General features: G+C 35.7%; 1 protein-coding gene across 6 annotated transcripts in view; it reads right to left on the bottom strand.

Annotated features, from left to right (window-relative positions):
• SRGAP1 (SLIT-ROBO Rho GTPase activating protein 1) overlaps positions 1–17044 on the bottom strand; it is a 437132-nt gene that overhangs the window by 55120 nt on the left and 364968 nt on the right. For all 6 annotated transcript variants that reach the window (XM_053716831.1, XM_053716835.1, XM_053716834.1 and 3 more), the window contains 3 exons: positions 5002–5107; positions 2123–2347; positions 251–330 (listed from right to left, as the gene is read on the bottom strand). In XM_053716831.1, coding sequence (XP_053572806.1) covers positions 251–330; positions 2123–2347; positions 5002–5107 — 411 coding nt within the window. The remainder of the gene's footprint in view (positions 1–250; positions 331–2122; positions 2348–5001; positions 5108–17044) is intronic.

Here is a 17044-nt window from a genome sequence, read left to right as displayed (position 1 = left end):
CCCAATGTCAATTCACACCAACCAGTTTTTTAACAATTTACAATTGGAAGTTTCCTCAAATCCTCAGTGACCAATGCTCTACCACTGCACAACCATAAAAGGGGCACTAATATGGTACATATGGTCTGTTTATCAAGTGTTGCATTTGATGTTTGTACCCTTCTGGTGCTTTGCTAAGGGCAAACAACTGTACCATGTTCCTATTTGTAGAAACAGATGGTAGCAATATTAATGCAAATAAAGCACTTACCATCTTCACTTGTGTGGGGCTCTGTGCCAGCATCATGATCTATTTCGTCTAATGTGCCATGCTCACTGTATGGGCTATCACTGCAAACAAAAACAAGATGCAATTGCAAAGCAGCCAATTGCCATAAGAGTGTCATCAAAATAATGTACATACAACTAGCCACAATGTTCCCAAAATCATTATTTCCCTAGGATATCACATAACATACAACGACAAATATGTTATATTTGATTTTTAACCTTTAAGCAATGCAGTCTTCCAAATAAGTGTCTCAGTCAGTGAAATTTGTTACTTTGGTTTGTGATTTTATATAGTTATTTATTATATTGTATTTGTCATTCGTCACAAATGTCAAACACATTACACACATGTTCAGTTTTAGGCATGAAAGGCAAAATAAGCTTTTTTAAAATATCATTGATCTCTAATAATAACTGAAGAGGTCTGCAAAATGTGATCTAGATGGTGCTTGGAGGGACAGTAAAGTCAAACTTAAACTTTCATGATTCAGATAGAGCATGCAGTGTTAATCAGCTTTGCAGTTTACTTTTATTATTAAATTTGGTTTGTACTCTTTGTATCCTTTGATGAAGAGTAAAGCTATGTTAACTTGCAACAATGATTATAACATTGTTGCAAACACTACTGCGATAGAGTGCCACAGAATGCTGAAGACACATGCACACTCCTGAGGTTTACCAATAGAACTGAGCAAATTTGATAATAGAAGTATATTGGAAACAGTTTAAATTTGTATTCTTTTTTTTTTTTTTATCGATTTCCTTAATGGGACATTAAACACTAAATAAATGCTATATAGAGTGATTTATTCAAACAAAAGATTAGTCTGAGAATAACATGTAGATGTATTTTTTTAAGTTTCATTGGGTCTTTAAATATTGACAAAATAAGTGTAAAGTTTTAGTGTCTATAAAACATTGGGAGCTGCCATGTTGTAACTTAGGTTACCTTCTCTGCTGTGGCCAATTAGAGACAGTTATATATAGGACCCTAGAGTGTGCAGCCAATGGCTGTGTGGAATATAACAGTGTTCTGCACTTCCATTTCTAACAGGAAGTGAAAAGCTCACAATTTCAGAATGGAATTACAGGAAAAGGGGACAAAATAAAAAAAAGTATACTGCAGTTTTGTTTTTTTTATATACAATTTATAATTTAAGATCACCATCTCTAAGTGTTTAATGTCCCTTTAACGCTCAGAATGTGCACATGTCTATAGCACTATATGGCAACAATGTTGTATCAATATTTGTAACAATGTCATACACTTTTGAGCACTAGATGGCAGCAGTTTTTGCAACAGCGGATAACATTATTACAAACACTGTTGCAATACTGCTGCCATCTAGTTCTTCAGACGTGTGAATACTCCTCAGCCTATCAAGATATGCTCATTGACAAAAAATACCAAGACTACAAAATCAGTTTTTGATAAAAAAAAAAAATTGCTTGTGAAAATTTGAGTTTCATGTCCCTTTAAATGCCATGCAAAAAATGATTTCACAGATCAGAGTCAGACTATTCACCAGTAACACGCAGTGCGGGAGCTCACTAAGATTTTGATGATGAGTCTAGGAATATTTGCACCATTATGAATAGGATTTACTGTAAATGATTTACTGTATTTTTAAAACATTAGTCATTAAAAACAGTAATAATGCAACAGAGATATAAAGCTTTCTTATTTTCCGTAAAAGGACTCTTCAGTTATAAATGGTTTGTTTGTGTTTTTAATAAACCTTTAAAAGAGCTCTTTAATGACTTTTCCTTACTAAGAATATGATGAGCGATTTGCATTGCTCATTCTTTCTAAACCATAAAATAATAATAATAAAACAAAATATGGACCTACCAATAGTCATCCCCAGCCATGCATTTCTCATAAACTGGACCCTCCAACTCCTTTGCATCTGGAAAAATATTCTCATGATGGATGATGATGGTTTTAACAATTTCATTCACATGGGCCTGACAAGACACCTGGTCTTGTACGTCTGGAACAGGCATTAGAGTTGGACCAAAGCAGATCGCCAAGTTGTAGGGGTCCATCATGTTCTCATCACTGTACTGAGAAAGGCTGTATGAAAAAAACAGAAATCACTGTAGTTCAGGTTTTTTAAAGGATCAGTAAATACAGTATATTTGTATAAAAAACAATGCAAAAGAACTAAGTCTGAACTTCAAATGTATGTACTGTATGTATGTATGTATTGGGTACTTGTAAAAGCGCTTCTAATCACCTGTAAGGGTCTCAAGGCGCTGCTCATTTTATCGACCTCGAAAGGATGAAAGGCAGAGTAGACCTCGCAGGGGATCGAACCTGCAACCCTTGGGGGGCTACAGAGCTTAGCCACAGTGCATTAGCATGCTGAGCTATCTGTCCAGCTTAAAATGAGTCGCAGATTTTTGTCACAGATTTTTTTCTGACAAATTTCAAAGTTATATCTATTTCCACTCCCCCTGTATCATGTGACAGCCATCAGCCAATCACAAATGCATATATGTATAGTCTGTGAATTCTTGCACATGCTCAGTAGGAGCTGGTAACTCAAAAAGCGTAAATATAAAAAAACTGCACATTTTGTTAATGGAAGTAAATTTGAAAGTTGTTTAAATTTGCATGCTCTATCTGAATCATGAAAGTTTAATTTGGACTTGAGTGTCTTTTAAGTAAAGATTTCACTGTATGTCTTGAAATACATAACTAAAAAAACAGATGCCCAGTGGCATCATTATGCCCAATCTCTTTGGGTTTCTTATAAAAAGCATTCAATTCTGACTGACTACATATTGAACTAGTATTTTATAAGTCAGATAATCATTCCTGCATGACACAACATGTTTATTTGTAGAATGTTATGCCAAATTCCTTCTGTGATCTAAAAACGAGGTCAGGCTCCTTCTGCATTAACCCAGCATAATGTACAAAGCATTTGTCTTATTATACATATTCAGGTAATATTTTATAGAAGTCTGCCACTGGGAATATTACATTCACAAAATGTTAGCAGAATATATAAACATGCTATGTCCTCTGGCCTCAAATGATTTCTGCACTAAAAAATAAAATAACATTCACATACTAAATATGCTCTGAGGATTTCCCCAGACCAAGGAAAAAGAAAATGGTAGAAATACTTTAGGGCAATTGTATAGAGACAAAGTCATATAATTAACTTTGTTACAAAACTTCATACAATTTTCCTGCGAGGAAGATAAGATATTATGCAAGATTTCTGCAGAGTTCTGTTACTTAAAGGGACAGTCAACACTAAAATTTTTATTGTTTAAAAAGATAGATAACGCCTTTACTACCCATTCCCCAGCTTTGCATAACCAACCAACCAACATTGTTATATAAATATACTTTATAACATTTAAACCTCAAAATTTCTGCCTGTTTCTAAGCCACTATAGACAGCCTCTTATCACATGCTTTTGAATTTGCTTTTCACAACAGGAGACTGCTAGTTCATGTGGGCCATATAGATAACAGATAATAAATAAAAAGTCTGATGATAAGGGGGTTGTCAGAAAATGCTTAGATACAAGGTAATCACAGAGGTAAAAAGTATATTAATATAACTGTGTTGGTTATGCAAAACTGGGGAATGGGCAATAAATGATCTATCTTTTAAAACAATAAAAATTATATTGTAGACTGCCCCTTTAAAGAGATATGACATCCAATATTCTCTCTCTCTCATGATTCAAATAGAGCATGCAATTGTAAGCAACTTTCTAATTTTCTCTTATTATCAATTTGTCTTTGTTATCTTAGTATCTTTATTTGAACAGAAGGAATGTAAGCTTAGAAGACGGGCCATTTTTGATTCAGCACCTAGGTAGCGCTTGCTGATTGATGGCTACATGTAGCCACCAATCAGCAAGCTCTATCCAGGGTGCTGAACCAAAAATGGGCTGGATCCTAAGGTTATATTCCAGCTTTTTCAAATAAAGATACCACGAGAAGGAAGAAAAATTGTCAATAAGAGAAAATTAGAAAGTTGCTTAAAATCGCATGCTTTATCTGAATCATGAAAGAAAAAATTTGGGTTTCGTATCCCTTTAACACTCTGAATTATTTAGGGTTCAATAACACACAGCTTGGCTTTTTATCAGCCATACATATTTTGCGTGCCTTGAGTTATTTGCTCTTATCTATGCCTATTGCCATCAGGAAGGGCCACAGTTTATGTGTATACTGACCTGCTGTTTGAGGATTAAATTACACATCTCAATGAAACAGTAAGCGAATCCAGGCAGGTGGGAAAGAGAAAAGATTTACTATTTGCCTCTCGGTATCTGACATAACCTTTGAGAGACACCAGTTTTGTTTATACTTATCTAGTCTACTCAGCTGCAGCAGAATTTATAGCAGCTGACAGCCACAAACTCTACAATTTCACGATAACACAAATGTGCTACAAAAAAGGGGGATGAGACTAGACAGCTATATTCTATTCATAGGACTGGGGTATAGGAAGGGAGCACTATGCACTACAATTCCTAAACTGTATAGGTGATTATAACTAAGGTAAAGCACAATTTCTTACAGTATATCCACAATGACAATACCTAAATATGTTGTCACGATTGGTGTCACGCAAAAAGAGAGAGAGAAAGTCTTTAATACATAACTCTGAGAAAACTGATATTATGTGAATGTGTAGCAAACCCTTTAAATTTCAACAGAAATAACAGTAAAACAGAAGCTGAAAATGAACTTACTGATTGAGGAATGCAAATAGGTATCTCATTACTATGAGGACGGTCCTGGGCAATGTCAGGAGAATTTTGCGGATGTGGATTGCCCTCTCATAGAGATTCTCCACACCTGTGAAAAGATGAAATGGTCAGAGTTAGACTAAAAGTCAAATAATTCAACATTATCACTACAATACAGGGGAACCAGTCCTTGTTAAATGTAGGGCCACAATTTAATAAAAAATGCAGGATGCTGCTGTTTATAAAACGTTCATATTTGTTGGATATAATTAAAACTTGATGCAAACATGCAGTAACAAGTGCTTAAAACAGCTGTTCATGTCACAAACAGGCCAGTCTGACGCGTTTCGGCTGATTTGCCTTATTCATAGACTCAATATTCTGAATTCACCTGTGGAGCTATATAAGCCCCCTCACAATCTCATTGGTTGCCTGTATAGATGTGTAAACTCCCTCCTCCCCTTAGTTCGTCTGTCATTGGTTGTTGTCCTCCCACTTTCTTCAATTCCTCCCTATCAATCCAGTTACAAGAGTTATATTTATGCAGAAATGGATTCAATTATCATTTTATTGGATACATAAATTTTGGTACATTTTACCCCATTGTATTAGCCTGTCAGAATAGTAATGTGAGTGCATGAACTAGGGTTGCGCCTGCCACTTAACAAGCTCCTCAAACTGCAACAATTCAGTACTGGTGGGTAAAATACCACTTCTCGTAAAGTGTTCGCTTTATCCCCATAAGATGCATGCACTCACATAGACCTCTTAGGGGATGCCGTCTGCCTATGTACATGAATTACGTGACATCTTCTATAAATGTATATTATTGCAGTGACCATTATCATGCTAGCTGCTGTCATTAAGAGTGGAAATGCCTGACTCCTATAACCTTAATTTAACACCCAAAGGACCTAGTTCTAACCTATGGGTTACATACTTTCTCTGATTTACCATATCGATTAGTTAAATTTAATAGTTTACATGGATAACTTATTTTTGTTTTTTTAAATCCACAAACAGCAGCACCAGTAAAATATTAAAAGGACCTTTTTTACCAGTTCATCTGTTACATATGCAACATGCATGATTAAGGGCTAGGTGCCCCAAACATTGCATTGTATGTGACCCAGATGTACTGGTAATAAAGGTCCTTTTAATCTTTTACCGGTGCTGTTTGTGGATTTAAAAAAACAAAAATAAGTTTGTGGATATATATTGAAGGGTGGGCAGAATCCCTCTATTAGCGTGCACTACACAGGAGATGCTGTGCTTTTGGGTGTGTGTTATATATTAGTTTTTTACACATTAAATTAACCAGGGTAATAGTATATTATCTATAGAAAGACTATAAATGAGCATTCCCTTACCTAGAGAAGTGATACAAACCAAACATATAAACACACACAGGGACAAGCCAGTTGATGAGGGCAGGACTGTACCTGCTGGTCAAAGGATAGCCAAGCCAGGTGTAGCAGACACATAGATTTTAACACACAGAAATAAGAGGCATAATAAAAAAACAATTTACACTACAAAAATGCTCTATTTATTAGAGTCAATTGAGCTATTGATTGTTTGCTGTGTACACCACTGAAATTTATTTCAAAGTACAATCAATGTAAGTCAGCAATAGCTAGAACCTTAAAATTGTCTAAGAAAAAGTATATCATTTAAAGGGGAAAAGCCTCTCATGCTCCTCAGCATTAAAGGGACAGTAAGGTCAAAATTAAGCATTCGTTATTCAGATACAGCATGCGATTTTAAACAAATTGCCAATTTACGTTGTTCTCTTTGTATCCTTTGTTGAAGAGTAAATCAGATAGGAGCTTAAGAGTGTGCACATCTATAACAGCAGTTTTTGCAACATTATATAACACTGCAATAAACAATATTGCAAACACAGCTGTCAGATGACTATAGACTCGTGCATGCTCCTGAGATCAGCTAGGATTACTCTTTAACAAAAAATACCAAGAAAACTAAGCTAAATTCATAATAGAAGTAAATTGGAAAGTTGGTTAAAATTTCACTCTATCCAGTTAATATACCTTTCATTTTGACTTTACTATCCCATAGAACTATACAACCTTTTTAAATACTGTCCTCACTGTTTGTAACATTAGATAGAGGTGTTCATAAACACTGAAACACTATGCAATCTCTCCTCATTTTTTTGTAATAAAAACCACGTTTTAGTCATTTTAAATGGAAATTCGGTGAATTAGCATTTTTACACTTTGATGGATCAATCACCTTTGTGGCTCGAGTTTGATATAGCGAGTGCAAAACATTTAGCATGGTACAGAATATATTATATATAAACCTATATAATATAACTGAATTAAATAATCACAAGATTTACATTTAATGAAATACAGCTTTTGCGAATGGGTTAAACACATGGTTAAAGGCAGCTGCAGAGAACCAACGCACTACTGGGACCTAGCTGTTTGCTCCAAGTAATACATTGCTTCGCCTGAGCTTACCAAGGTATGCTTTTCAATAAAGGATTCAATCTGATAAACAAAATAAACAGGAACGTCTATCTAAACCACAACAGTTTAATTTTTATACACTGTATATATACACACAGAAGAGTTACTTACGCAACTACTGTTATTGATTTATAAAATAGAACAAGCCTTTCCTCATGGGGCAAGTTCTGCCCAGCAGCAGTAATAACAGCCTCAGATATGATGCAAACAGGATTGCTCATGAGCAGCCATCCCATGGGAATTTGGTTATTGTAAACATACGTTGTTTTCCTAAAAGTGTTGCTGGCACCACTGACATACTGCAGTATGAAAAACTATTTACACAATGGCTTTAGGAAGTGCATGATATATTCTAATTAATATATATATTTGTATAGATACATGCATACACACACATACATAATACTCACCATACACACACGCACACACAAAAAAGCCATACATAATATGTGTATGTAAATGTAATTCTTTTGTAATTCACGTTTGCTGATCGCTGGTCACAGTAACATCTGCTAATTCTATATCTAACTTGAAGTTCCCCCAGTAACTGGAAGCTGGTACAAGGGGCTAAAATACTGGATGTAAACAAACTACTGAAAAATGTTACATATCAACCTAATATTGTTTAATCCTTATGCTTCAATTTAGCTCTTTAAAATCCCTGAAGTAAACACAAAATACTCTGCAAACTGTTTTTCCTTTTCAGCTTTATAATTAAAAAAAGAAGAAAAGAATATATATATATACAAACACACCACTAATATTCCTAAGTGCTATTGTAAGACTCACAGAAAACAGTGTGGCTGTAACAGAAATGTATTTAGAGTACCTTAAGAATGACTCTACTTGACAGCTGGCACAGACCATTCTTAGTATGGACTATGATTGATCACTATTTGTGATTGCACTGGGTACAGATGGCACGGCAAATGCCAATAAACTATGTCTTGCCATCCTTATAGAAATATCGCTGCCACAGTTGTCTCCTACTTCTAAGCCAATAGACTACCTCAGTGGTATCTGGGTTGGGCCAGGTACATTGGACTTCTGACTTCCTTACAAGCTTTACTGGCTAGTTCTCATATAGGTTATAGATATCATACTCCACAACATTTCATTACAAATTATATATAAACAGAATCTAATGTCTCAGGGCAGAGGCTGGCTGATTTTGTGTGGGGATATCATGAAGGGAAGGTTTAAGGCCATCTCACATTTCCAGTAGGGAAGCTGGGAGATAAACAGAAGAAAGGGGGACCTCAGAACATACCTCCAAATTCAGGATTATTAGTCAAATTGTACAAATTTGATTGGGACATAATAGTAATATACTTGGAGACAACTGATTCATTAAGAACAGAAATTCAGCCTCATTATTTTGAAGAATTATATGGGCCCATGGAGTTGCTGCACCTTGTTCCAGGACATGAGAAGTTGCTGCAGAAAGTAAAAGAGAGGCCCCCACAAAACTTTGCATCTGATGTATAACTTTCTTCTTTCACTTTTTCTCACTTAAAAGGCCAAGAAACACATTTTTTTCTTTCACAATTCAAGAAATAAATTCTTTCACAATTCAAACAGATCATAAAATGTTAAACAACTTTCCAATATACTTCTATTTGTTTTATTCTCTTGGTAGGCTTTGTTGAGGGATCAGCAATGTACTACTAGCTAGCTAGCTGAACACATCTGGCGAGCCAATGACAAGAGGCATATGTGTTCAGCTACAAATCAGCAGCCAACTAACAGTAGTGCATTGCTGCTCATGAGGCTACCTAGTTATGTTTTCTTTACAAGAGATACCAAAAGAACAAAGATACAATTAGATAATAGAAGTAAATTGGAAAGTTGTTTCAAATTGCACGTTCAACTGAATCATGAAAGTTGTGTTTCATGTCCTTTTAAGCTTTACCCCCATGCACAGTGAATGCGAGGGACTTGAAACATAAGTTTATCCGCACACACAAACAAGAATAAAGTGCATGCATCATGCGTATTACCCTACTAGATGGTAGCTACACCGGCTACTGGCGGCATAAAAACAGTGCCACACTAATAAAGGGGAAATTAATTGCAAATATATACATTGGTATGTTGCTTCTTTAGCAGTTATTATTATGAGTATTCCTCAAAACTAAACCTTTCCATATAAAATATATCAAGGCCTGGGGACTGAGGAGGTGGGGTCTCTGCCTATGCCCAGTGGATTATACAGATGCCTCTGGTAATGATGCTTAAAGGGACACGCAACACAACATTTTTCTTTCATGATTCAGATAGAGTTTGCAATTTAATCAACTTTCTAATTTACTTCTATTACCAATTTTTTTCATCCTTTGGTATCTTTTGTTGAAAAGCATGGACATAAGCTCAGGAGCATACACAAGTCTGGAGCACTATAAGGCAGCAGTTTTGAAAGAATGTTATCCAATTCCAGGAGCACTAGATGGCAGCACTATTTCCTGCCATGTAGAGAGACAAGTACCTAGGTATTTAATCAATATAGAAAACTGAACGAACAAAGCAAATTTGAAAACAGAAGTAAATTGGAAACTTTTTTTTAAATTGAATCTGAAATCCCAAAAGAAAAATGTATGGCTTCATATTCAGCTACTGGTAAGCAAAGTAGTCCAAAAACCACTAGACACAAGGGGGTGATTTATCTAAGATAACAAAAATAAATGATAATGAAATAAAAATAAAGTCGTAGTGTTAGCGCAACTGAAGTCCTCGACATAAAAGGTTAGAGCTAAATAGGGCTATATATAGATACATAAATACATATACATGGCTAAATGTGTATTATGTATATATATATATAAATATACACACACAAAAAACACGGAAGGGGACTGCACTCTCAGACTGGACTAGGTACACAACCCATGACCCTACAACATGCTATAGCACTCTCAGGAAGCTGTGCTGTCTCCAGAGTCACAGGCAGTTAACCCCAGACAAGCCTGGGTGCAAAGCCAATAGGGCATAGGGAAAATTACACAATTAAATTAATACAACACACAGAGAAAGTCCAGCACTCGCTTACAAGCTCTTAGCTAAGATTACAAGCAAAACTAGAAAAGTTAGTTACAGCATCTGGCCAAATGGAACAAGCACAGGTACCACGTCAAGGTCTCTTCCAAAACCTGGGTCCCTCATACAGCCATAAAAATGCAAGCTCTTAATCAAACAAACTGGGAACAAGTCAGGGTTCACAGACTTAAGTAATCATCCTAGACATATACAAAACACGGAAGGGGACTGCACTCTCAGACTGGACTGGGTACACATCCTATGACCCTGCAACATGCTCAGCCCTGGGTGCTATAGCAATCTCAGGAAGCTTTGTTGTCTCTAGAGTCACAGGCCTTGCACCCAGGCTTGTCTGGGGTTAACTGCTGGTCTGTTAAATGTCAAATTTTACTGTGTGTATATATATATATATATATATATATATATATATATAGATAGATAGATATATATACACATGCATATATATATATATATTGTATAGATATATATTTTAGAAAAAAACACACACACACACACACATATATATATATTTATAAATAAAAAGAAAAGTTTACCCTACATGAAGAACATAGGAATGCAAAGTATTTATTACTTACTTTGGGTTTGTGCTGTAGGTTGACTGCAGTGTTGGGTTAGCGCCTGAGCTATGGGGAGAAAAAGTTAACATGGCCGTGATATCTGTCCTACAGTAAGCGCACATCGGGTTTTGCTTGCACGCTAACTTTTTACTTTCAACTTGTAATACGTGTGCTATCCTGCGGGCATTGCAATCTTGCCCAAAATATTTCACTTATAAGAACAATATATATTTTCAGCCTACTGTATTTATCTAATTTATCTAGTTTGCCAGGTGAAAGAAATTAAATGTAGAACTATAGAACCTTTGCAATATTCAGCAATACTCTGGAAACAGGCTTCCAATGAAGCCATTAAGTGACTGCACTCTCTTATTAAGAGACTCATCACAAGATCCAGGAACGGATGCCTGTGTGATCACACAGCAATATTGGCTGACACACAGGATACTTTAACACTATTCACCCAGCTGTGTTAAGGTACTTTATATCACCATTTGATCACATTTGTTATAACACTCCCATCACTTAAAGGACACCTTCCTATGTATGTGCACAACCATTGGAAGATCAATTTATTTTTATCACTGACCCTGTTCCTTATATTTTTGGAAACTAAAATGGACAAACAGCACTTGGACACTTTTTTTCCCTATTTTTCTGACTTACATTCCATCTCTCCTTATTGTTTTTATATATTTATTTCCTATTTTTTAGATATCATATATTTTTAGATATTTTATATATATATTGTAGATATTTTATACCACTTGGTCCATTATAGGCTGCTGCAATAGTCTCATATTTTATGTGTAGAAGATCCTAGTCCTTATCATTGTTTTATTGTAATATTTTATTGTGATACAGTATTGTTAAGCATAAACTCATTCTCTTACTCATACTTTATTGTTTTATATATCATTTATATTTCTTTGCATACTATAATTGTTTAATTCTTTGTATTCACTATTTGATATAACATACAGTGGGGATAAAAAGTATTTAGTCAGCCACCAATTGTGCAAGTTCTCCCACTTAAGAAGATGAGAGAGGCCTGTAATTTTCATCATAGGTACACCTCAACTACGAGAGACAAAATGTGGAAACAAATCCAGACAATCACATTGTCTGATTTGGAAAGAATTTATTTGCATATTATGGTGGAAAATAAGTATTTGGTCACCTACAAACAAGCACGATTTCTGGGTCTCACAGACCTGTATATTCTTCTTTAAGAGGCTCCTCTGGGTGATCCAGAAGCGGATTGGGAGAATGTCATATGGTCAGATGAAACCAAAGTAGAACTGTTTGGTAGAAACACAACTCGTCGTGTTTGGAGGAGAGAGAATGCTGAGTTGCAACCAAAGAACACCATACCTACTGTGAAGCATGGAGGTGGCAACATCATGCTTTGGGGCTGTTTCTCTGCAAAGGGAACAGGACGACTGATCCGTGTACATGAAAGAATGAATGGGGCCATGTATCGTGAGATTTTGAGTGCAAACCTCTTTCCATCAGCAAGGGCATTGAAGATGAAACGTGGCTGGGTCTTTCAGCATGACAATGATCCCAAACACACTGCCCGGGCAATGAAGGAGTGGCTTCGTAAGAAGCATTTCAAGGTCCTGGAGTGGCCTAGCCAGTCTCCAGATCTCAACCCCATAGAAAACCTTTGGAGGGAGTTGAAAGTCTGTGTTGCCCAGCGACAGCCCCAAAACATCACTGCTCTAGAGGAGATCTGCATGCAGGAATGGGCCAACATACCAGCAACAGTGTGTGACAACCTTGTGAAGACTTACAGAAAACGTTTGACCTCTGTCATTGTGAACAAAGGATATATAACAAAGTATTGAGATGAACTTTTGATATTGACCAAATACTTATTTTCCACCATAATTTGCAAATAAATTATTTCCAAATCAGACAATGTGATTGTCTGGCTTTGTTTCCACATTTTGTCTCTCTTAGTTGAGGTATACCTATGATGAAAATTACAGGCCTCTCTCACCTTCTTAAGTGGGAGAACTTGCACAATTGGTGGCTGACTAAATACTTTTTTACCCCACTGTATACCCGCATTTGAAGTCCACACTTACTAGCTATTATATTGAGTACAATATAAAAGCAATATGTCAAATCACTGAGCTTAAATAAAACATATATCAATAACGATAAAGATAAAAAAAGCCTGTAAGTGGGGAGACAAAACAAACTGCTTGTCTGGCCAGGTTAGTCATTTATTTAAGCTGAGTGTATTTTCACAGTGTGTGACATTTTTTTTAATTGTTTTATAATAAAATGTGACATTTAGATGTTTTGCGCTCTCTATTTATATTCCAATAGCAATTCCCCATTAAAAGATAGCATCTTATAAGTCAATCCCTTTGTAAAGTGGTTAATTTTGATTTTCTATTTTACTTTTTAGCATTTAGCGCTCTTAATTTGTAAATAATCTATCTATCTATCTATCTATCTATCTATCTATATATATATATATATATATATATATATATATATATATATATAAAGTCAACGTCCATTACAAATATAACTCACAATATCATGGAAAACTTAAGACCTCTAAGAGGGTGTGACAAATGATACTGCAGCTTCACTCTGACTCACAGAACAATAATGTATTTGAATAGAAATATCTTAAAATCCTAGGGAATCCCTAAAGCTAAAAATAGTTTATTAGAGAAAAAAAAAATGCTGTCAAATAGAAGACACCAATGAAATATGTTCTCATAAAGACATAGTACAGGGGTTGTCAACACTTCAAATGGGTGACCACATTGGAATTTTTTTACTTGAGGGCTGTGAGCACATTTTAGAAATGCTATGACTCAAAATAAAAGATAAACAACATTTACAAGTGCAATTACATAGCAAGCTATTTGTTACTGCTTTTGGATTGCGCTGATGCCACAAGCCCATATACAGTCAGGATCTGATATGTACATATGCAATCTTAGAAGCTAGGGAGATGCATCGTAGCCCTGGGACCTTACCATATGCTGTATAAATAATTCCATACATAGTTTTATGAAAGAACAAGCAGCTCTTTACTTACATATATTTAAATTAAATAAACTGAAAACCCTTATGTAGGTTTAGCTTATCTTCTTTACACAAGCCGGGTGCAAATAAGGCCCTGCACTAATAAAAACAATCACTGTGCAGCATGTATAGTCATCTGGTAAACTGCAATATAATTAAAAGGAAATATGTGGCTAGATTACGAGTTGTGCGTTAAGGTAAAAAAGCAGCGTTAAGAGGTCCTAACGCTGCTTTTTTATGCCCGCTGCTATTACAAGTCTTGCAGGTATAGGGGCACCGCACACTTCTTTGGCCTTACCGCAAAACGACTTACGTAAACTTCGTAAAGTCTTTTTTCTATGGGACTTCCATAGCGCTGATATTACGAGTCTGTCCTGGGAGGCCAAAAAGTGAGCAGTACACCCTCTACCTCCAAGATCCCCAACGCATTTAAAAGTTAGTAGTTAAGAGTTTTATGGTACAACGCAGTAACATAAAACTCATAACTAAAGTGCTAGAAAGTACACTAACACCCATAAACGACCTATTAACCCCTTAACCGAGGCGCTCCCGCATCGCAAACACTATAATAAAAATATTAACCCCTAATCTGCCGCTCCAGACATCGCCGCAACTATAATAAACATATTAACCCCTAATCTGCCGTCCCCAACGTCGCCGCCACTATATTAAATTTATTAACCCCTAAACCTAAGTCTAACCCTAACCCTAACAACCCCTAACTTAAATATAATTACAATAAATCTAAATAAAAATGAATATTATTACCTAAATAATAATTTAAAACTAAATACTTACCTATAAAATAAATCCTAAGCTAGCTACAATATAACTAATAGTTATAGCTTAGGGTTTATTTTTATTTTACAGGCAAGTTTGTATTTATTTTAAGTGTGTTCTACTACAGCGCCGAAAATACCCGGGGGTGGTGATCCCTAGCTATCACCGTGGAAACAGATAAGAACCCAGGCGCCAAACCTAACGGAGGCTAGGGTAAAATAGGTATTTATTACAACAAGTAAAATTAAAAATTAAATACAAAATTATAACATTTACTCAGTGCAGGTTAATAATTAGAATAACATGGATCCATGTAAAGGTACAATTGATAAAATGGTGCACTTAGAATAGACAGCTAAAATTACAATAAAATAGCAATAGAATATGCGGGTAAAAACAAATAAGAACAAATGGTAGGCAGACTGTCTCTATAGAATTCTCCTGCAGGGAGAATGAGGTGCTGATGGTAATTCTGTATCAGAAAAGCACAATATACAAGCTAAAGCGATGTGATGAAGTGATAAAAAATAAATTGCAGATCCTAAATAACATACAAATAGGAAAATACACTAAAACATAGAAAAATACATTGATGTACTTAAATGTCCAAATGTCAAATAAATGTCAAAAAATCCAAAAGATGCAAAGAAAAAAATGCAAAGAAAAAATTCAAAGAAAAAATCCAATTTGTGCAAGGAGTGGTGCTATCTCCGTGATAGATAACTGATGCAGATAAAGCAAATAAACACAATGTGATCCAAAAAGTTAATTAAATGCTGTGTGATCCAAAAAAAAATATATATATATATATTAATGTGATCCAAACAACAGTGTCCAAATGTCTGTGATCCAATACAAAAAGATGTGTAAGTGACACACAAACCTAAAGTGAAAAAATAAACTAAAAATAGAAAAAATAGTGTGAGACAATGTCTCAAAGATCCTAGTAGCTGCCAATCACAAAAAGCTACTGGGCTGGGTGAAGATCAACCTAAGGGGAGAAAAAAATAGCAATGTGTAGAACAACAATGAAATATTAATCCTATTAGAGTGAGGCTTACCAATGCAGGTCTACGCGTTTCGGCCCTTCCTAGGCCTTTATCAAGACTCAAGAGTCTACCTAGCTAAAATAAATACGATAGTACCTGTAAAATAAAACCTAACCTAAGTTACAATAACACCTAACCTAACCCTACAATTAAATAAATTAACTAAATTAAAATCAATTAAATACATTAAATTAAATTAGCTAAAGTACAAAAAAAAACCCACTAAATTACAGAAAATAATAAACAAATTACAAGATATTTAAACTAATTACACCTAATCTAATAGCCCCCCAAAATAAAAAAAAAAAACCTAGCCTAAACTAAACTATGAATAACCCTTAAAAGGGCCTTTTGCGGGGCATTGCCCCAAATAAATCAGTTCTTTTACCTGTAAAAAAAAATACAAACAACCCCCCCAACAGTAAAACCGACCACCCACACAACCAACCCCCCAAATAAAATACTATCTAAAAAACCTAAGCTCCCCATTGCCCTGAAAGGGGCATTTGGATGGGCATTGCCCTTAAAAGGGCAGTTAGCACTTTTGCGGCCCAAACCCTAATCTAAAACATAAAACCCACCCAATACACCCTTAAAAAAACCTAACACTAACCCCCTGAAGATCGACTTACTGTTCTGAAGACCGGACATACATCCTCAAGGAAGCAGCAGAAGTCTTCATCCAACCGGGCCGAAGTCCTCAACAAAACTGGGAGAAGTCTTCATCCAAGCTGAGCGAAGTGGTCCTCCAGACGGGCAGAAGTCTTCATCCAGACGGCATCTTCTATCTTCATCCATCCGACGCAGAGCGGGTCCATCTTCAAGACATCCGACGTGGAGCATCCTCTTCAAACGAAGTCTTCTTACTGAATGACGGTTCCTTTAAGTGACGTCATCCAAGATGGCGTCCCTTAGATTCCGATTGGTTGATAGAATTCTATCAGCCAAATGGAATTAAGGTAGAAAAAATCCTATTTGCTGATGCAATCAGCCAATAGGATTGAAGTTCAATCCTATTGGCTGATCCAATCAGCCAATAGGATTGAGCTCG

The sequence above is a fragment of the Bombina bombina genome, chromosome 6 (assembly GCF_027579735.1).
Source record: "Bombina bombina isolate aBomBom1 chromosome 6, aBomBom1.pri, whole genome shotgun sequence".
NCBI lineage: Eukaryota > Metazoa > Chordata > Amphibia > Anura > Bombinatoridae > Bombina > Bombina bombina.
This window is presented reverse-complemented; position numbering and strand designations above follow the sequence as displayed.